At 46.2% G+C, this 16,029-nt stretch overlaps 1 protein-coding gene across 3 annotated transcripts; it reads left to right on the forward strand.

Annotated features, from left to right (window-relative positions):
* The first annotated feature begins 7,329 nt into the window (after positions 1-7,329).
* Positions 7,330-14,615, forward strand: LOC311117539 (protein JTB-like). Of its 3 annotated transcripts, none has more exons than XM_084157533.1 (6): positions 7,330-7,448; positions 8,416-8,603; positions 8,692-8,732; positions 9,070-9,155; positions 11,477-11,556; positions 13,501-14,615. In XM_084157533.1, the coding sequence occupies exons 2-6, from the start codon at positions 8,506-8,508 to the stop codon at positions 13,655-13,657; spliced, it is 462 nt and encodes a 153-aa protein (XP_084013659.1). In that variant the 5' UTR covers positions 7,330-7,448; positions 8,416-8,505; the 3' UTR covers positions 13,658-14,615. The 3 variants fall into 3 exon arrangements, with proteins under 3 accessions (XP_084013659.1, XP_084013658.1, XP_084013660.1); XM_084157532.1 differs by having other exon boundaries at positions 7,334-7,448; positions 11,480-11,556; XM_084157534.1 differs by having other exon boundaries at positions 7,349-7,533.
* The last annotated feature ends 1,414 nt before the right edge of the window (positions 14,616-16,029 follow it).

Raw genomic sequence — 16,029 nt, forward strand, 5'->3', positions numbered from 1 at the left:
CCAAAAAGGAGACCGACTCCTGGAAAAACAGACACTTCTCTGCCTTCACATACAGGTCGTGCTCCACCAGCCTCCGCAACACTCTACGCACCAGGGCCACATGCTCGACACGGGTAGGCGAGTACACGAGAATGTCATCAATGTACACAACCACCCCCTGCCCCTGCATGTCCCTGAAGATCTCATCCACGAATGATTGGAAAACTGACGGAGCGTTCATCAACCCGTATGGCATGACCAAATACTCGTAATGGCCCGAGGTGGTACTAAAGGCTGTCTTCCATTCATCACCCTCCCTGATGCGCACCAAGTTGTACGCGCTCCTGAGATCTAATTTCGTGAAGAAACGCGCCCCATGCAACGACTCAGTCATGGTCGCAATCAGCGGGAGTGGATAACTATACTTCACCGTAATCTGATTGAGACCACGGTAATCGATGCACGGGCGCAAACCACCATCCTTTTTCTTCACAAAAAAGAAACTTGAGGACGCAGGGGAAGTGGAAGGCCGTATGTATCCTTGTCTCAGAGATTCGTCTATGTAAATCTCCATAGCTTTCTTCTCCTCCTGAGACAGAGGATACACATGGCTCCGTGGGAGCGCAGCTCCTGCCTGGAGGTCTATCGCACAATCTCCCTGCCTATGGGGTGGCAACCGCGTCGCCCTCGCCTTACTAAACGCAATAGCCAAATCCCCATACTCAGGGGGAACGTGCAATGCGGGCACCTGGTTTGGACTCTCCACCGAGGTAGCCCCTACGGAAACGCCCAAACATCTACCCACACACTGAGCAGACCACTCCATCAGAGCCCTCTCCTGCCACGAAATAGCTGGGTTATGGGTACTCAACCAGGGCATGCCCAGCACCACCGGATACGCAGGAGAGTCAATCAGGAACAGCTGAATCATCTCCTGATGACTCCCCTGCGCACACATCCTAAGTGGCGCCGTGACCTCCCTGATTAAGCCCGTACCCAACGGACGACTATCTAGGGCATGAACGGGGAAAGGAACATCAACAGGAATAAGGGGAATCCCTAACGCTAAACAAAACTTTTTATCAATAAAATTCCCAGCCGCGCCTGAATCTACCAGCGCCTTATGCTGGGAATGAGGTGCTACCTGTGGAAAACGCACAGGCATCCAAAAATGGGCAACAGTGAGCTCTGGGTGAGTGGGGCGCCTACTCACCTGGAGGGAATCCCCAGTGCGGGACCCGTCGTCATCCCCCCTAGGAGGCAATCTCAGCACCTAGCCGCGGTGTGTCCTCCCCGACCACAGTTGGTGCAGTGGATGGACCCCCTAACCAACCGACTCCTCCTCTCTCTAGCGCCAGCGCCCCCGAGCTCCATAGGACACGGCTCGGAGGCGCTGGAGGGTGAAATGGACGGACCCGCCTCAGGACGTCCGCGGGTGGCCAATAGGTTATCCAGTCTGATGGACATGTCGACCAGCTGGTCGAAAGAGAGACTGGTGTCCCTACAAGCCAGCTCCCGACGGACGTCCTCTCATAGGCTACATCGGTATAGATCGACGAGGGCCCGCTCATTCCACCCTGCATCTGCCGCCAGAGTACGGAATTCAAGAGCGAATTCTTGGGCACTCCTTCTCCCCTGCCGGAGGAAGACCAGACGCTCCCCCGCCGCTTTCCCCTCCGGGGGATGGTCAAACACCGCCTTGAAGCGGCGGGAGAACTCGTTGTAGGTGATCGTCTCGGCGTCGATCTTCCTCCACTCCGCGTTGGCCCATTCCAACGCCTTCCCGGACAGGCAGGAGATCAGGGCGGACATGCTCTCATGCCCCGAGGGTGCCGGGTGTACGGTGGCCAGGTACAGCTCCACCTGGAGGAGGAATCCCTGACACCCAGCCGCGGTTCCGTCGTAGGCCCTCGGGAGAGAGAGTCGGATTCCTCGGGGTTCTGGCGCTGGAATGGGCGGGCTGGCCGATGGTGCTGGCAGTGAGGGAGGTGGTGGAGGCGCTCCCCAGCCTCGGAGCGTGGTGATCACCTCCTGCAGGGCGGTCCCCATCTGCTGTATCTGGTCCTGTTGTTCCCGAACCTGGACCTCCAGTCTCGTCGGGGCTGCTTCGGCTCCTGCTGATTCCATGTCGGGTGTGTAATTCTGTCACAGTGTTTAAATGGTGTGGTGTGGAATCAAGCGCAGAAGCAGATGTACAGTCCAACAAGACTTTACTAGTGAGCAAAATAATCCAAAAAACGGCCAGAGGCCAAACAGACGCACACAGGCGTCAAACACGAGCGCACAAAACACAGGGCGCAAAAACTCTCCTCAACCGAGGAGGAAGCAAATAGTAACTGGCGTACCGAAACACGGGTAACGCACAAACACCTGACACGAAACAATTACACACAACACAACACTAACAACAAGGAAACTAAATAGGGTGCTTAATGAGACTTAACATAAGACAGGTGTGGCTAACAGACAAAACTAATCAAACAGGAAACATGGAACATATAACGGTGGCAGCTAGAATTCCGGAGACGACGAACGCCGAAACCTGCCCGAACAAGGGAGAGAGGCAGCCTCGGCCGAAACCGTGACACACAGCTTGTTATGTTAAACAATCTATATCAGTACAGCACAAACCTATTATGTTTAATCATTAATGTATTCTTTCTAAGCTAGGCATCACATCTAGTTGTAAGAAAATAGATCCCCACAAAATATAGACAAGATAGGGCATGGTGGACCACATGATCTATCAGCAGCATCTGGGCAGACCGGGCCCCTAGTCATTTCAGTTATCCAACATCATTTGTCATCTAAATTGTTTTCCAGTTCTTTCACTAACAGCAGACCTACGTTATTAACAACAACAAAGCCTCCTTCACTCATGCTGCTAAACATGCCCTCGTAAAACTGACTATCCTACCGATCCTTGACTTCAGCGATGTCATTTACAAAATAGCTTCCAACACTCTACTCAGCAAATTGGATGTAGTCTATCACAGTGCCATCCGTTTTGTCACCAAAGCCCCATATACATTTACATTTACATTTTAGTCATTTAGCAGACGCTCTTATCCAGAGCGACTTACAGGAGCAATTAGGGTTAAGTGCCTTGCTCAAGGGCACATTTACGTCATTTAGCAGACGCTCTTATCCAGAGCGACTCACCAATTGGTGCGTTCACCCTATAGCCAGTGGGATAATCACTTTACAATTTTTTTTTTGGGGGGGGGGGGGGGGGGGGTAGAAGGATTACTTTATCCTATCCCAGGTATTCCTTAAAGAGGTGGGGTTTCAAATGTCTCCGGAAGGTGGTGAGTGACTCTGCTGTCCTGGCGTCGTGAGGGAGCTTGTTCCACCATTGGGGTGCCAGAGCAGCGAACAGTTTTGACTGGGCTGAGCGGGAACTATGCTTCCGCAGAGGAAGGGGAGCCAGCAGGCCAGAGGTGGATGAACGCAATGCCCTCGTTTGGGTGTAGGGACTGATCAGAGCCCGAAGGTACAGAGGTGCCGTTCCCCTCACTGCTCCATAGGCAAGCACCATGGTCTTGTAGCGGATGCGAGCTTCAACTGGAAGCCAGTGGAGTGTGCGGAGGAGGGGGGTGACGTGAGAGAACTTGGGAAGGTTGAACACCAGACGGGCTGCGGCATTCTGGATGAGTTGTAGGGGTTTAATGGCACAGGCAGGGAGGCCAGCCAACAGCGAGTTGCAGTAGTCCAGACGGGAGATGACAAGTGCCTGGATTAGGACCTGTGCCGCTTCCTGTGTAAGGCAGGGTCGTACTCTCCGAATGTTGTAGAGCATGAACCTGCAGGAGCGGGTCACCGCCTTGATGTTGGCGGAGAACGACAGGGTGTTGTCCAGGGTCACGCCTAGGCTCTTCGCACTCTGGGAGGAGGACACAGCGGAGTTGTCAACCGTGATGGCGAGATCATGGAACGGGCAGTCCTTCCCCGGGAGGAAGAGCAGCTCCGTCTTGCCAGGGTTCAGCTTGAGGTGGTGATCCGTCATCCATACTGATATGTCTGCCAGACATGCAGAGATGCGATTCGCCACCTGGTTATCAGAAGGGGGAAAGGAGAAGATTAGTTGTGTATCGTCAGCGTAGCAATGATAGGAGAGGCCATGTGAGGATATGACAGAGCCAAGTGACTTGGTGTATAGGGAGAAAAGGAGAGGGCCTAGGACTGAGCCCTGGGGGACACCAGTGGTGAGAGCACGTGGTGCGGAGACAGCTTCTCGCCACGCCACTTGGTAGGAGCGACCGGTCAGGTAGGACGCAATCCAGGAGTGAGCCGCGCCGGAGATGCCCAGCTCGGAGAGGGTGGAGAGGAGGATCTGATGGTTCACAGTATCAAAGGCAGCAGACAGGTCTAGAAGGACAAGAGCAGAGGAGAGAGAGTTAGCTTTAGCAGTGCGGAGAGCCTCCGTGACACAGAGAAGAGCAGTCTCAGTTGAATGACCAGTCCTGAAACCTGACTGGTTTGGATCAAGAAGGTCATTCTGAGAGAGATAGCAAGAGAGTTGGCTAAAGACGGCACGCTCAATAGTTTTGGAAAGAAAAGAAAGAAGGGATACTGGTCTGTAGTTGTTGACATCAGTGGGATCGAGTGTTGGTTTTTTGAGAAGGGGAGCAACTCTCGCTCTCTTGAAGACGGAAGGGACATGGCCAGCGGTCAAGGATGAGTTGATCAGCGAGGTGAGGTAGGGGAGAAGGTCACCGGAGATGGTCTGGAGAAGAGAGGAGGGGATGGGGTCAAGCGGGCAGGTTGTTGGGCGGCCTGCAGTCACAAGTCGCAGGATTTTATCTGGAGAGAGAGGGGAGAAAGAAGTCAAAGCATAGGGTAGGGCAGTGTGAGTAGGACCAGCAGTGTCATTAGACTTAACAAACGAGGATCGAAGTCATCCACAGAGAGAGAGGAGGGGGGGGGGGCGGGGGGGGGAGGATTCAGGAGGGAGGAAAATGTGGCAAAGAGCTTCCTAGGGTTAGAGGCAGATGCTTGGAATTTAGAGTGGTAGAAAGTGGCCTTAGCAGCAGAAACAGATGAAGAAAATGTAGAGAGGAGGGAGTGAAAAAATGCCAGGTCGGCAGGGAGTTTAGTTTTCTTCCATTTCCGCTCCGCTGCCCGGAGCTCTGTTCTGTGAGCTCGCAATGAGTCATCAAGCCACGGAGCTGGAGGGGAGGACCGAGCCGGCCGGGAGGATAGGGGACACAGAGAGTCAAAGGATGCAGAAAGGGAGGAGAGGAGGGTTGAGGAGGGTTGAGGAGGCAGAATCAGGAGATTGGAGGGAGAAGGATTGAGCAGAGGGAAGAGATGATAGGATGGAAGAGGAGAGAGTAGTGGGAGAGAGAGAGCGAAGGTTGCGGCGGCGCATTACCATCTGTGTAGGGGCAGAGTGAGTAGTGTGGGAGGAGAGCGAGAGAGAAAAGGAAACAAAGTAGTGGTCGGAGACATGGAGGGGAGTTGCAGTGAGATTAGTAGAAGAGCAGCATCTAGTAAAGATGAGGTCAAGCGTATTGCCTGCCTTGTGAGTAGGGGGGGATGGTGAGAGGGTGAGGTCAAAAGAGGAGAGAAGTGGAAAGAAGGAGGCAGAGAGAAATGAGTCAAATGTGGACATAGGGAGGTTGAAATCCCCCAAAACTGTGAGGGGTGAGCCATCCTCAGGAAAGGAACTTATCAAGGCGTCAAGCTCATTGATGAACTCTCCAAGGGAACCTGGAGGGCGATAGATGACAAGGATATTAAGCTTAAATGGGCTAGTGACTGTGACAGCGTGGAATTCAAATGAGGAGATAGACAGATGGGTTAGGGGAAAAATTGAGAATGTCCACTTGGGAGAGATGAGGATTCCTGTGCCACCACCCCTCTGACCAGATGCTCTCGGGGTATGCGAGAACACATGGTCAGACGAGGAGAGAGCAGTAGGAGTAGCAGTGTTTTCAGTGGTAATCCATGTTTCCGTCAGCGCCAGGAAGTCAAGGGACTGGAGATTAGCATAGGCTGGGATGAAGTCAGCTTTGTTGGCAGCAGAACGGCAGTTCCAGAGGCTGCCTGAGACCTGGAACTCCAGGTGTGGGGTGCGTGCAGGGACCACCAGGTTAGAGAGGCAGCAGCCACGCGGTGTGGGGCGTTTGTGTAGCCTGTGCAGAGAGGAGAGAACAGGGATAGGCAGAGGCATAGTTGACAGGCTGTAGCAAATGGCTACAATAATGCAGAGGAGATCGGAATGAAATGAACTAAACATCGGGAGAGTAGAGAGCAGGGCCTCCCTCACCAAAAACTTCTACTTCTAACAACTATAATTGTTTCACTGAACCACCCGAACAAAAACTCTACCAACTTCCACCTTTAGAAATCAGAATTGTTGTGAACCACAGCGGTTCAATGTTTAAAGGAATAGACTCAACCCACTTTATTCAGCTAGCTAACTATGACACCATAGCTAACTAGCATGCTAGCATCCAAAAAACACACAGTTTAGCACCAACACTTGCATCCAAAAACACACAGTTTAGCGCCAACACTTGGTCACAACAAACCACCAATACTACCCACCATTGTGACCTGTATGCTCTCGTTGGCTGGCCCTCACTACATATTCGTCGCCAAACCCACTGGCTCCAGGTCATCTATAAATCACTTCTAGGCAAATCCCCACCTTATCTTAGCTCATTGGTCACCATAGCAACACCCACCCGTAGTATGCGTTCCAGCAGGTATATCTCACTGGTCATCCCCAAAGCCAACACCTCCTTTGGCCGCCATTCCTTCCAGTTCTCTGCTGCAAATGACTGGAACGAACTGCAAAAATCTCTGAAGCCGGAGACACTTATCTCCCTCACTAACTTTAAGCATCAGTTGTCAGAGCAGCTTACCGATCACTGCACCTGTACACAGCCCATCTGTAATTAGCCCACCCAACTACCTCATCCCCATATTGTTATTTACATTGTTATTTATTTTGCTCATTTGCACCCCAGTATCTCTATTTGCACATCATCTTCTGCACATCTATCACTCCAGTGTTAATACTAAATTGTAATTATTTTGCACTATGGCCTATTTATTGCCTTACCTCCATAACTTACTACATTTGCACACACTGTATATAGATGTTCTACTGTGTTATTGACTGTACGCTACGTTTTGTTTATTCCATATGTAACTCTGTGTTGTTGTTGTTTTTATTGCACTGCTTTGCTTTATCTTGGCCAGGTCGCAGTTGTAAATGAGAAGTTGTTCTGAACTGGTTTACCTGGTTAAATAAAGGTGAGAAAAAAAATTAAAGGCCTGCGTTCAAGACAAGTGCTAGGGGGCGCTGTCGGTACTGGGACCGGGTGCAACCCATTTGATGATCGACATATTCATCAGCGTTTACAACATGACTCAAAATGGCTGTGCACGTCTCCACTAAACGGCTACTGAAAGAAAGAAACCAAATCACACCAACTATTTGTTAGACATCTGTTAAGGTTTGTTTTTCAACGAATAATATCTAACGTTAAATTTTTATGTTAAATTCTTTCAGCATGCTGCTGTGTATAAGAAGGGCTTTTGGTGAGTATGCTAGCTAGCCGTCTTCACACTATATAACTGTTACTAGCGAGGACTAAACCTAACCCCCACTAGGCTAACGAGGCTACTTTGAACAAAATAGCCAGCTGCTAATCATCTTGCTTGGTATGCCATTTATCTAACTTGCTAGCCTAAACCAAGTTATGATAGTGCTACTAGCTAACTATTATCAAATGATTACTGGCACGGTGTCAAGCTAACCTATCTTACTGTTAACGTTACCTAGCTAGCTAAGTAATTTATCTTAGCTAGCTAAGGAACTGTTTGCCAACTTTTAGCTAGCTAGTTAGCCACAACTGCACTCCCTAAAAGCGACCCGCGTTATCTGCTTTACTCACAATGTTTAGGGAACTACCTAATATCGCTATTGGAAAGATGAGATCAAGGTTGAAGTCCAGTTGACTTGTGAAAGGTTTACTGCATTGTCTCATTCACTGGTGAGTCAACAGAGATAAATGGCTGGATAAACCAAGCCTGGCCAATGTATTCATCACGAAGTCAGTTATAGCTATTTAGCTAGCTAATCCCTTGTTTAGCAGACCTTGCCGACAGAAAAGTAGGTGCCCACAGAAGTAGGTGCCCACAGTCGACCTATGCCGTATCTGTTGGGGTAGGTAGTTTAAATGACTGGAAGACTGAGTATGAGGTCCAGCTCTAGACACAGTTGAACTTGAACTAGCATGCTTCAATTGGTAATGTAAGGAGATTAAGATTGGCAACTAGATAAGCACCTTTGACCTCTTTTAAACAGTGTCTTAGTGGTTGCTAATTATAAATGGGCCAAATTTGTGTTTAGTTGTTGAACATGAGCATTGCCCTTGCCCATTGTTTCAGTCTCTTAGTGGTCATTTTATTGTGTGACAGGTTTCAGCCATTTTGGACCATAGAGAATAATTCCACTATGACAAGCTTCCAGCCTTGGTTGTAATTGTGGCGCACATCTCACGCACCTGCATGGGAAGGATGGAGAGCGATTGCAGAATCCCTATGTTGTGCTTGAGGCCCAGAGTCCTGGCCTTGCATGCACTCTTCTGGGGTTTGGTGTCTCTCAGGTGAGTGTACTGGTGTTATACTTCTTGCTTATAATGCTTTATGTTCTGCATTGCTTCAGAGCTTAACCCTCATTACTGTCTCTTTCAGAGTGTTTGGTGCAGCTCTGCTGAGTGAGGAGAAGACCACAGGTACTATACTTTTTATCTGTATTTAAGAATGAGTTGGAGAACTTGAGTACAGGATTGATGTGGTGCTGCAAACCCAATGCCAGTGCTATACATTGTTCGTATAGCAAGTTAGCAACACATTTCACAGCGAACCAAATGTTTGTGTGTGGGGCTGATATGTATATTTACTATTTGCAACATTTATCAATGTTCCAGTAGAAGCTCCAGTTTACTTCACTCCTGTCAGGGTAAAAAAAAAAGTGTGCCTCTGTTCATGTCATTCAGCACCATTTCTGTCAACTATTTCCAGCTGATTTCAGATACTGATTCAAGGCTTTTTGTTTCGCCTGTGTTCTAGTGGCCAGGCCGGTAACCACCCCCTGTTGGCAAATGGAGGAGTTTGTGGTTGCGGTGGAATGCTCCCGGTGCAACGCTTTCCAGTCGGTGAGATCTTTGTCCATCTCCCTCCCCGCACTTTTCCTGACATTTCCTTTAATCCGCCAATAGTTCTCTGCTTAATAGACAGTTGTGAATGTATGCCATTAATGTACAGTCGTGGTGAAAAGTTTTGAGAATGACACAAGTATTGGTCTTCACAAAGTTCGCTGCTTCAGTGTTACAATATATTTTTGTCAGATGTTACTATGGTATACTGAAGTATAATTACAAGCATTCCACAAGTGTCAAAGGCTTTTATTGACAATTACATTAAGTTTATGCAAAGAGTCAATATTTGCAGTGTTGACCCTTCTTTTTCAAGACCTCTGCAATCCGCCCTGGCATGCTATCATTGAACCTCTGTGCCACATCCTGACTGATGGCAGCCCATTCTTGCATAATCAATGCTTGGAGTTTGTCAGAATTTGTGGGTTTTTGTTTGTCCGTCCGCCTCTTGAGGATCGACCACAAGTTCTCAATGGGATTAAGGTCTGGGGAGTTTCCTGGCCATGGACCCAAAATGTTGATGTTTTGTTCCCCGAGCCACTTAGTTATCACTTTTGCCTTATGGCAAGGTGCTCCATCATGCTGGAAAAGGCATTGGTCGTCACCAAACTGTTCTTGGATGGTTGGTAGAAGTTGCTCTCGGAGGATGTGTTGGTACCATTCTTTATTCATGGCTGTGTTCTTAGGCAAAATTGTGAGTGAGCCCACTCCCTTGGCTGAGAAGCAACCCCACACATGAATGGTCTCAGGATGCTTTACTGTTGGCATGACACAGGACTGATGGTAGCGCTCACCTTGTCTTCTCCGGACAAGGTGTTTTCCGGATGCCCCAAACAATCGGAAAGGGGATTCATCAGAGACAATGACTTTACCCCAGTCCTCAGCAGTCCAATCCCTGTACCTTTTGCAGAATATCAGTCTGTCCCTGATGTTTTTCCTGGAGAGAAGTGGCTTCCTCGCTGCCCTTCTTGACACCAGGCCGTCCTCCAAAAGTATTTGCCTCACTGTGCGTGCAGATGCACTCACACCTGCCTGCTGCCATTCCTGAGCAAGCTCTGCACTGGTGGTGCCCCGATCCCGCAGCTGAATCAACTTTAGGAGACAGTCCTGGCGCTTGCTGGACTTTCTTGGGCACCCTGACACCTTCTTCACAACAATTGAACCTCTCTCCTTGAAGTTCTTGATGATCTGATAAATGGTTGATTTAGGTGCAATATCCTTGCCTGTGAAGCCCTTTTTGTGCAAAGCAATGATGACGGCACGTGTTTCCTTGCAGTTAACCATGGTTAACAGAGGAAGAACACTGATTTCACGCACCACCCTCCTTTTAAAGCTTCCAGTCTGTTATTCTAACTCAATCAGCATGACAGAGTGATCTCTAGCCTTGTCCTCGTCAACACTCTCACCTGTGTTAGTGGTCCTCTGTAGCTCAATTGGTAGAGCATGGCAAGTCGCTTTGGATAAAAGCGTCTGCTAAATGGCTTATTATTATTATTATTATTATTTAACGAGAGAATCACTGACATGATGTCAGCTGGTCCTTTTGTGGCAGGGCTGAAATGCAGTGGAAATGTTTTTTGGGGATTAAGTTCATTTTCATGGCAAAGAGGGACTTTGCAATTAATTGCAATTCATCTGATCACTCTTCATGACATTCTGGAGTATATGCAAATTGCCATCATCAAAACTGAGGCAGCAGACTTTGTGAAAATTAGTATTTGTGTCATTCTCAAAACATTTGACCACGACTGTAGTCATGGTTTATGCCACATCACAGTCCAAATGGTTGCATATGACAGTGGACTTCAAGCTGCAACAAGGCCTTTTAACTGTAAGCTATAGAGCTTACTGGGATACTCTTATCTGATCATCTGATTTTAAAGTGGGCAGGTTTACGCTAGCTCAGTGAAAGAGAAAAACACTGTCTGGTATTGTAACCTGGTTTAGGATGCTTCCCAGCCAAAATAGAACCTTCTCTCCAACTTTTCTGTTGGACTTGTAAATTAGGTGTAAACCCATTAAATTCCCTTGCACCTTCCACCAACACATTACTGTCATGAAAACATTGTTTTCTGTGTTTGTTGATGCATCATTTTCAACAGTTGGTAGACTAGGCTGCTTAATAGACAGTTGTGAATGATAGGATATTGGGGTGGCAGGTAGCTTAGTGGGTAAGAGCGAAAAATCTGTCGATGTGCGCTTAAGCAAGGCACTTAACCCTAATTGCTCCTGTAAGTCGCTCTGGATAAGAGCGTCTGCTAAATGACTCAAATGTAAAAATGTAAATGTAGGCGCCCTTAACTATCCTGTCCTCTCTCTAGAAGTCATGGGCAGCATGTATTCAGACGGGATACGCGGAGAGGATCAACTGCACCAAGTCTAATAAAGATGAGTACAAGAGGTGATTCCCCACACCTACAGCTGCTATTGACATTTCTTTGTGATCCTTGCTGTGATGCCGAGCAGTCTCTTGATTTGACAGGTTGGATCCAGATCTTGTGTGCATTGGATGTAATTAACCTGAGTAAATAGTTGACTAATCATTTAAAAAAGTACACTAGGAAGCGCTTTTTCATAATAGATTACAGGAGACGAACTCAAATGTTTAGACTACTACACAGACTGATTTTTAAGGTTGAATGAAGATGTACAGTATTTATGATGGTTTTTACATACAGTTGAAGTCGGAAGTTTACATATACCTTAGCCAAATACATTTAAACTCAGTTTTTCACAATTCCTGACATTTAATCCTAGTAAAAATTCCCTGTCTTAGGTCAGTTAGGATCACCACTTTTATTTTGAGAATGTGAAATGTCAGAATAATAGTAGAGTGATTTTATTTCTTTCATCACATTCCCAGTGGGAATTAGTATTTGGTAGCATTGCCTTTAAATTGTTTAACTTGGGTCAAACATTTCGGGTAGCCTTCCACAAGCTTCCCACAATAAGTTGGGTGAATTTTGGCCCATTCCTCCTGACAGAGCTGATGTAACGGAGTCAGGTTTGTAGGCCTCCTTGCTCGCACACGCCTTTTCAGTTCTGGCCACACGTTTTCTATAGGCTTGAGGTCAGGACTTTGTGATGGCCACTCCAATACCTTGACTTTGTTGTCCTTAAGCCATTTTGCCACAACTTTGGAAGTATGCTTGGGGTCATTGTCCATTTGGAAGACCCATTTGCGACCAAGCTTTAACTTCCTGACTGATGTCTTGATGTTGCTTCAATATATTCACAACATTTTCCTTCCTCATGATGCCATCTATTTTGTGCAGTGCACCAGTCCCTCATGCAGCAAAGCACCCCCACAGCATGATGCTGCCACCCCCGTGCTTCACGGTTGGGATGGTGTTCTTCGGCTTGCAAGCAACCCCCTTTTTCCTCCAAACATAACGATGGTCATTATGGCCAAACAGTTCTATTTTTGTTTCATCAGACCAGAGGACATTTCTCCAGAAAGTACGATCTTTGTCCCCATGTGCAGTTGCAAACCATAGTCTGGCTTTTTTATGGCAGTTTTGGAGCAGTGGCTTCTTCCTTGCTGAGCGGCCTTTCTGGTTATGTCGATATAGGACTTGTTTTACTGTGGATATAGATACTTTTGTTCCTGTTTCCTCCAGCATCTTCACAAGGTCCTTTGCTGTTCTGGGATTGATTTGCACTTTTCACACCAAAGTATGTTAAGCTCTAGGAGACAGAACGCGTCTCCTTCCTGAGCGGTATGACGGCTGCGTGGTCCCATAGTGTTTATACTTGCGTACTATTGTTTGTACAGATGAACGTGGTAACTTCAGGCATTTGGAAATTGCTCCCAAGGATGAACCAGACTTGTGGAGGTCTACGTTTTTTTTCCTGAGGTCTTGGCTCATTTCTTTTGATTTTCACATGATGTCAAGCAAAGAGGCACTGAGTTTGAAGGTAGGCCTTGAAATACATCCACGGGTACACCTCCAATTGACTCAAATGATGTCAATTAGCCTATCAGAAGCTTCTAAAGCCATGACATCATTTTGTGGAATTTTCAAAGCTGTTTAAAGGCACAGTGAACTTAGTGTATGTAAACTTCTGACCCACTGGAATTGTATTACAGTGAATTATAAGTGAAATAATCTGTCTGTAAACAATTGTTGGAAAAATTACTTGTCATGCAGAAAGTAAATGTCCTAACCGACTTGCCAAAACTGTAGTTTGTTAACAAGAAATTTGTGGAGTAGTTGAAAAACAAGTTTTTTAATGACTCCAACCTAAGGGTATGTAAACTTCCGATTTCAACTGTATCATAAAAGCTATTCAGTTAAGCTAACATTTCCATAATAAAGACGCTTGTTTCCCTTCCACCCCATAGCTGCCGCTCTACCCTGATGGAGGAACACCTTTTCTGGAAGTTTGAGGGAGCTATGTTGGGCCTCACCATACTGTTTGCCCTCGTAGTGGTCGCTAGGCAACGTTCGCTGGACCGGCTTGCCTCCGAGAAAGTCCGCAGGCAGATCGAGTCCATCTAGCACAGTACACCAGAGTGAAGAAACTAGTAGACCTCACCAGTGGTTCAGCTCATAATTTCAAACTCTTAAGAATTGACACCACATTTCAACAGCATGGAGGTCTGGATAACGTTATGTCCGACAATGGGCCAGACTTACTGGAAAACGGTTTCTAAATTTTGTGGTTGAAGAAATGAAAATGAAATCAAGATTGACAGTGAAACTCCAGCCCTAATTTTAACCTGCCAAAGCACAAATGATGAACAGTGTCTGGCGTTTGTCAATGGAATATTAATTCCCTAAAGGGAATGGGTCTTCTGAGTAGTGAACTTGCGGTACTTTGATTTAGACGAAGTCTGTGAAATTGATGAACGTTGGGAACTGACTGCATTTTAAGTAGCAGACAACTGATAGATTCGTTCAAGCCAAATACATGTTTCTTTGACATTTCATTTAAAAAGTGGATTGAAGCTTGTGTTGAATTTACAGAAATGTCTGACAAATGACAGACAAGTTTCTGGCATGTGTTTCTGTTCTCTGAGAGAACCAAGAATATAATCTAGTGTCAAATGCCCTGTCTGACTTGGACTAATAACTAGGGTGTGAAAGGTGAAATCTTGTGTGTTTGGAGATTTCGGACATGATTCTAAATGTAAACTAACATTTGACTACTATAGTTTTTGATAGGATATAGAGTTATCAAATAAGGATATAGAGTTATCCTATATACACGACACACTGCACATCTTTATTCTGCTTTCATTCATTTAAAAACTTTGTTGGATTTCTGCTGATAGACTAACTTTTTTCCACCTAGTAATGTTGGTCTCGGAGCTCAGTGATTGGCAGTATTTTCCAGATTTGTTCAAGCTAATGATTTTCAACTGTAAATCATGTATTTTTAGGAAAGATGTGAGATGTTTTCCAGCCTCAGCAGCTGACAGATGAAAATTCTTTAAGAATAAATGGGAAAACACTTCATCTGGGTTTTTGTTATAATTAAATAGGTCTACATTTCAGGGATATAATAGACAACACAAGTTGAACATTAAATATGAGAAAGATGCTTCCCAGAGTCAACTTGGACTACCGTATTTGTATCAAGACACTTATGTACCGTCACAGTGTTAATTTTATTTTTCTCTTGAAAATGTACATCTATTTAATAATCAACCCAGTTTGAGGGGAGACCGAAAACAGCACAACTGACATGGGCAATCTAGATTGAGCTCTACAGACTCCTCAGAAATAAGAATTTACACTTTAATGGTCTTGGACAGTGGAAAATGTGGCCATGTTGAGCTCCTTCTTTGACTGAACAGTAGTTGTCCTTGTTGGAATTGCACTGAAAGAGAAAAGTACATGACAAAGTTGATTCCATTGTTTAGTTTGTTTGTGATAGTTTGCACTAATCAAACAAGGGCACTGAAGTTGGTGTGGGTTTCCAAGTAACCACTAGATGTCGCTCTAGTACCACAGAATCAAACTGAAGGCTAACTTGAGAAACTTGGGGCCCTACTCAATCAAAGCTGGTAGACCTAAATGGATATCCCAGAAACCTGGTTACTGGTTTTGATTGGGCCCTTGGTTTATAAAATACTAAAATGAGAAACGGGGACATGGTTAGGCTACTAAAAACAAGTTGTCCAACTGCATTTTTGACAAAACAGCTCAACAAAAAAGCAGCTCTAGGAAGCATATAATATAGGCCTAAACCTGTTAGTGACAACCAATAATGTACCAGAATTGTGATTCTCCTTCTGCGTAGACGTTGACATACTCCAGGAAGGCAGTTGAACATATTTCTCAAAACTGAGGAAGACCATTCCATCGGATGCTGTCCCCTGTCATGGAACTAGAATAGAAAAGTGAAAATGACAGCGATATTGGGGCTGAGACCATAAGTCAAATCATCATAGTCCTCTTACCATTAAACAATTATACTAGACTGAAATAAATGGAAAAGAGCTAAGCACAGGCGAAAACCTGGTGGTCTGCTTTCCAACAGACATTGGGAGACAAATTCGCCTTTCAGCAGGACAATGACTTAAACACAAGGCCAAATATACACTGGAGTTGCTTACATTTGAGTCATTCAGCAGACGCTCTTATCCAGAGCGACTTACATGAGCAATTAGGGTTAAGTGCCTTGCTCAAGGGCACATCGACAGATTTTTCACCTAGTCGGCTCAGGGATTAGAACCAGCGAGCTTTCGGTTACTGGCACAACGCTCTTAACCACTAAACTACCTGCCGCCCCAAGATGATACTGAATGTTCCTGAGTAGCCTAGTTAGTTTTGACTTAAATTGGTTTGGCAAGACTTGTAAATAGCTGTCTAGCAATGATCAACAACCAACTTGACAGAGCTTGAATTAAAAAAAAAAAATTAAA

Source organism: Coregonus lavaretus, assembly GCF_964263955.1.
Source record: "Coregonus lavaretus genome assembly, chromosome: 3".
NCBI lineage: Eukaryota > Metazoa > Chordata > Actinopteri > Salmoniformes > Salmonidae > Coregonus > Coregonus lavaretus.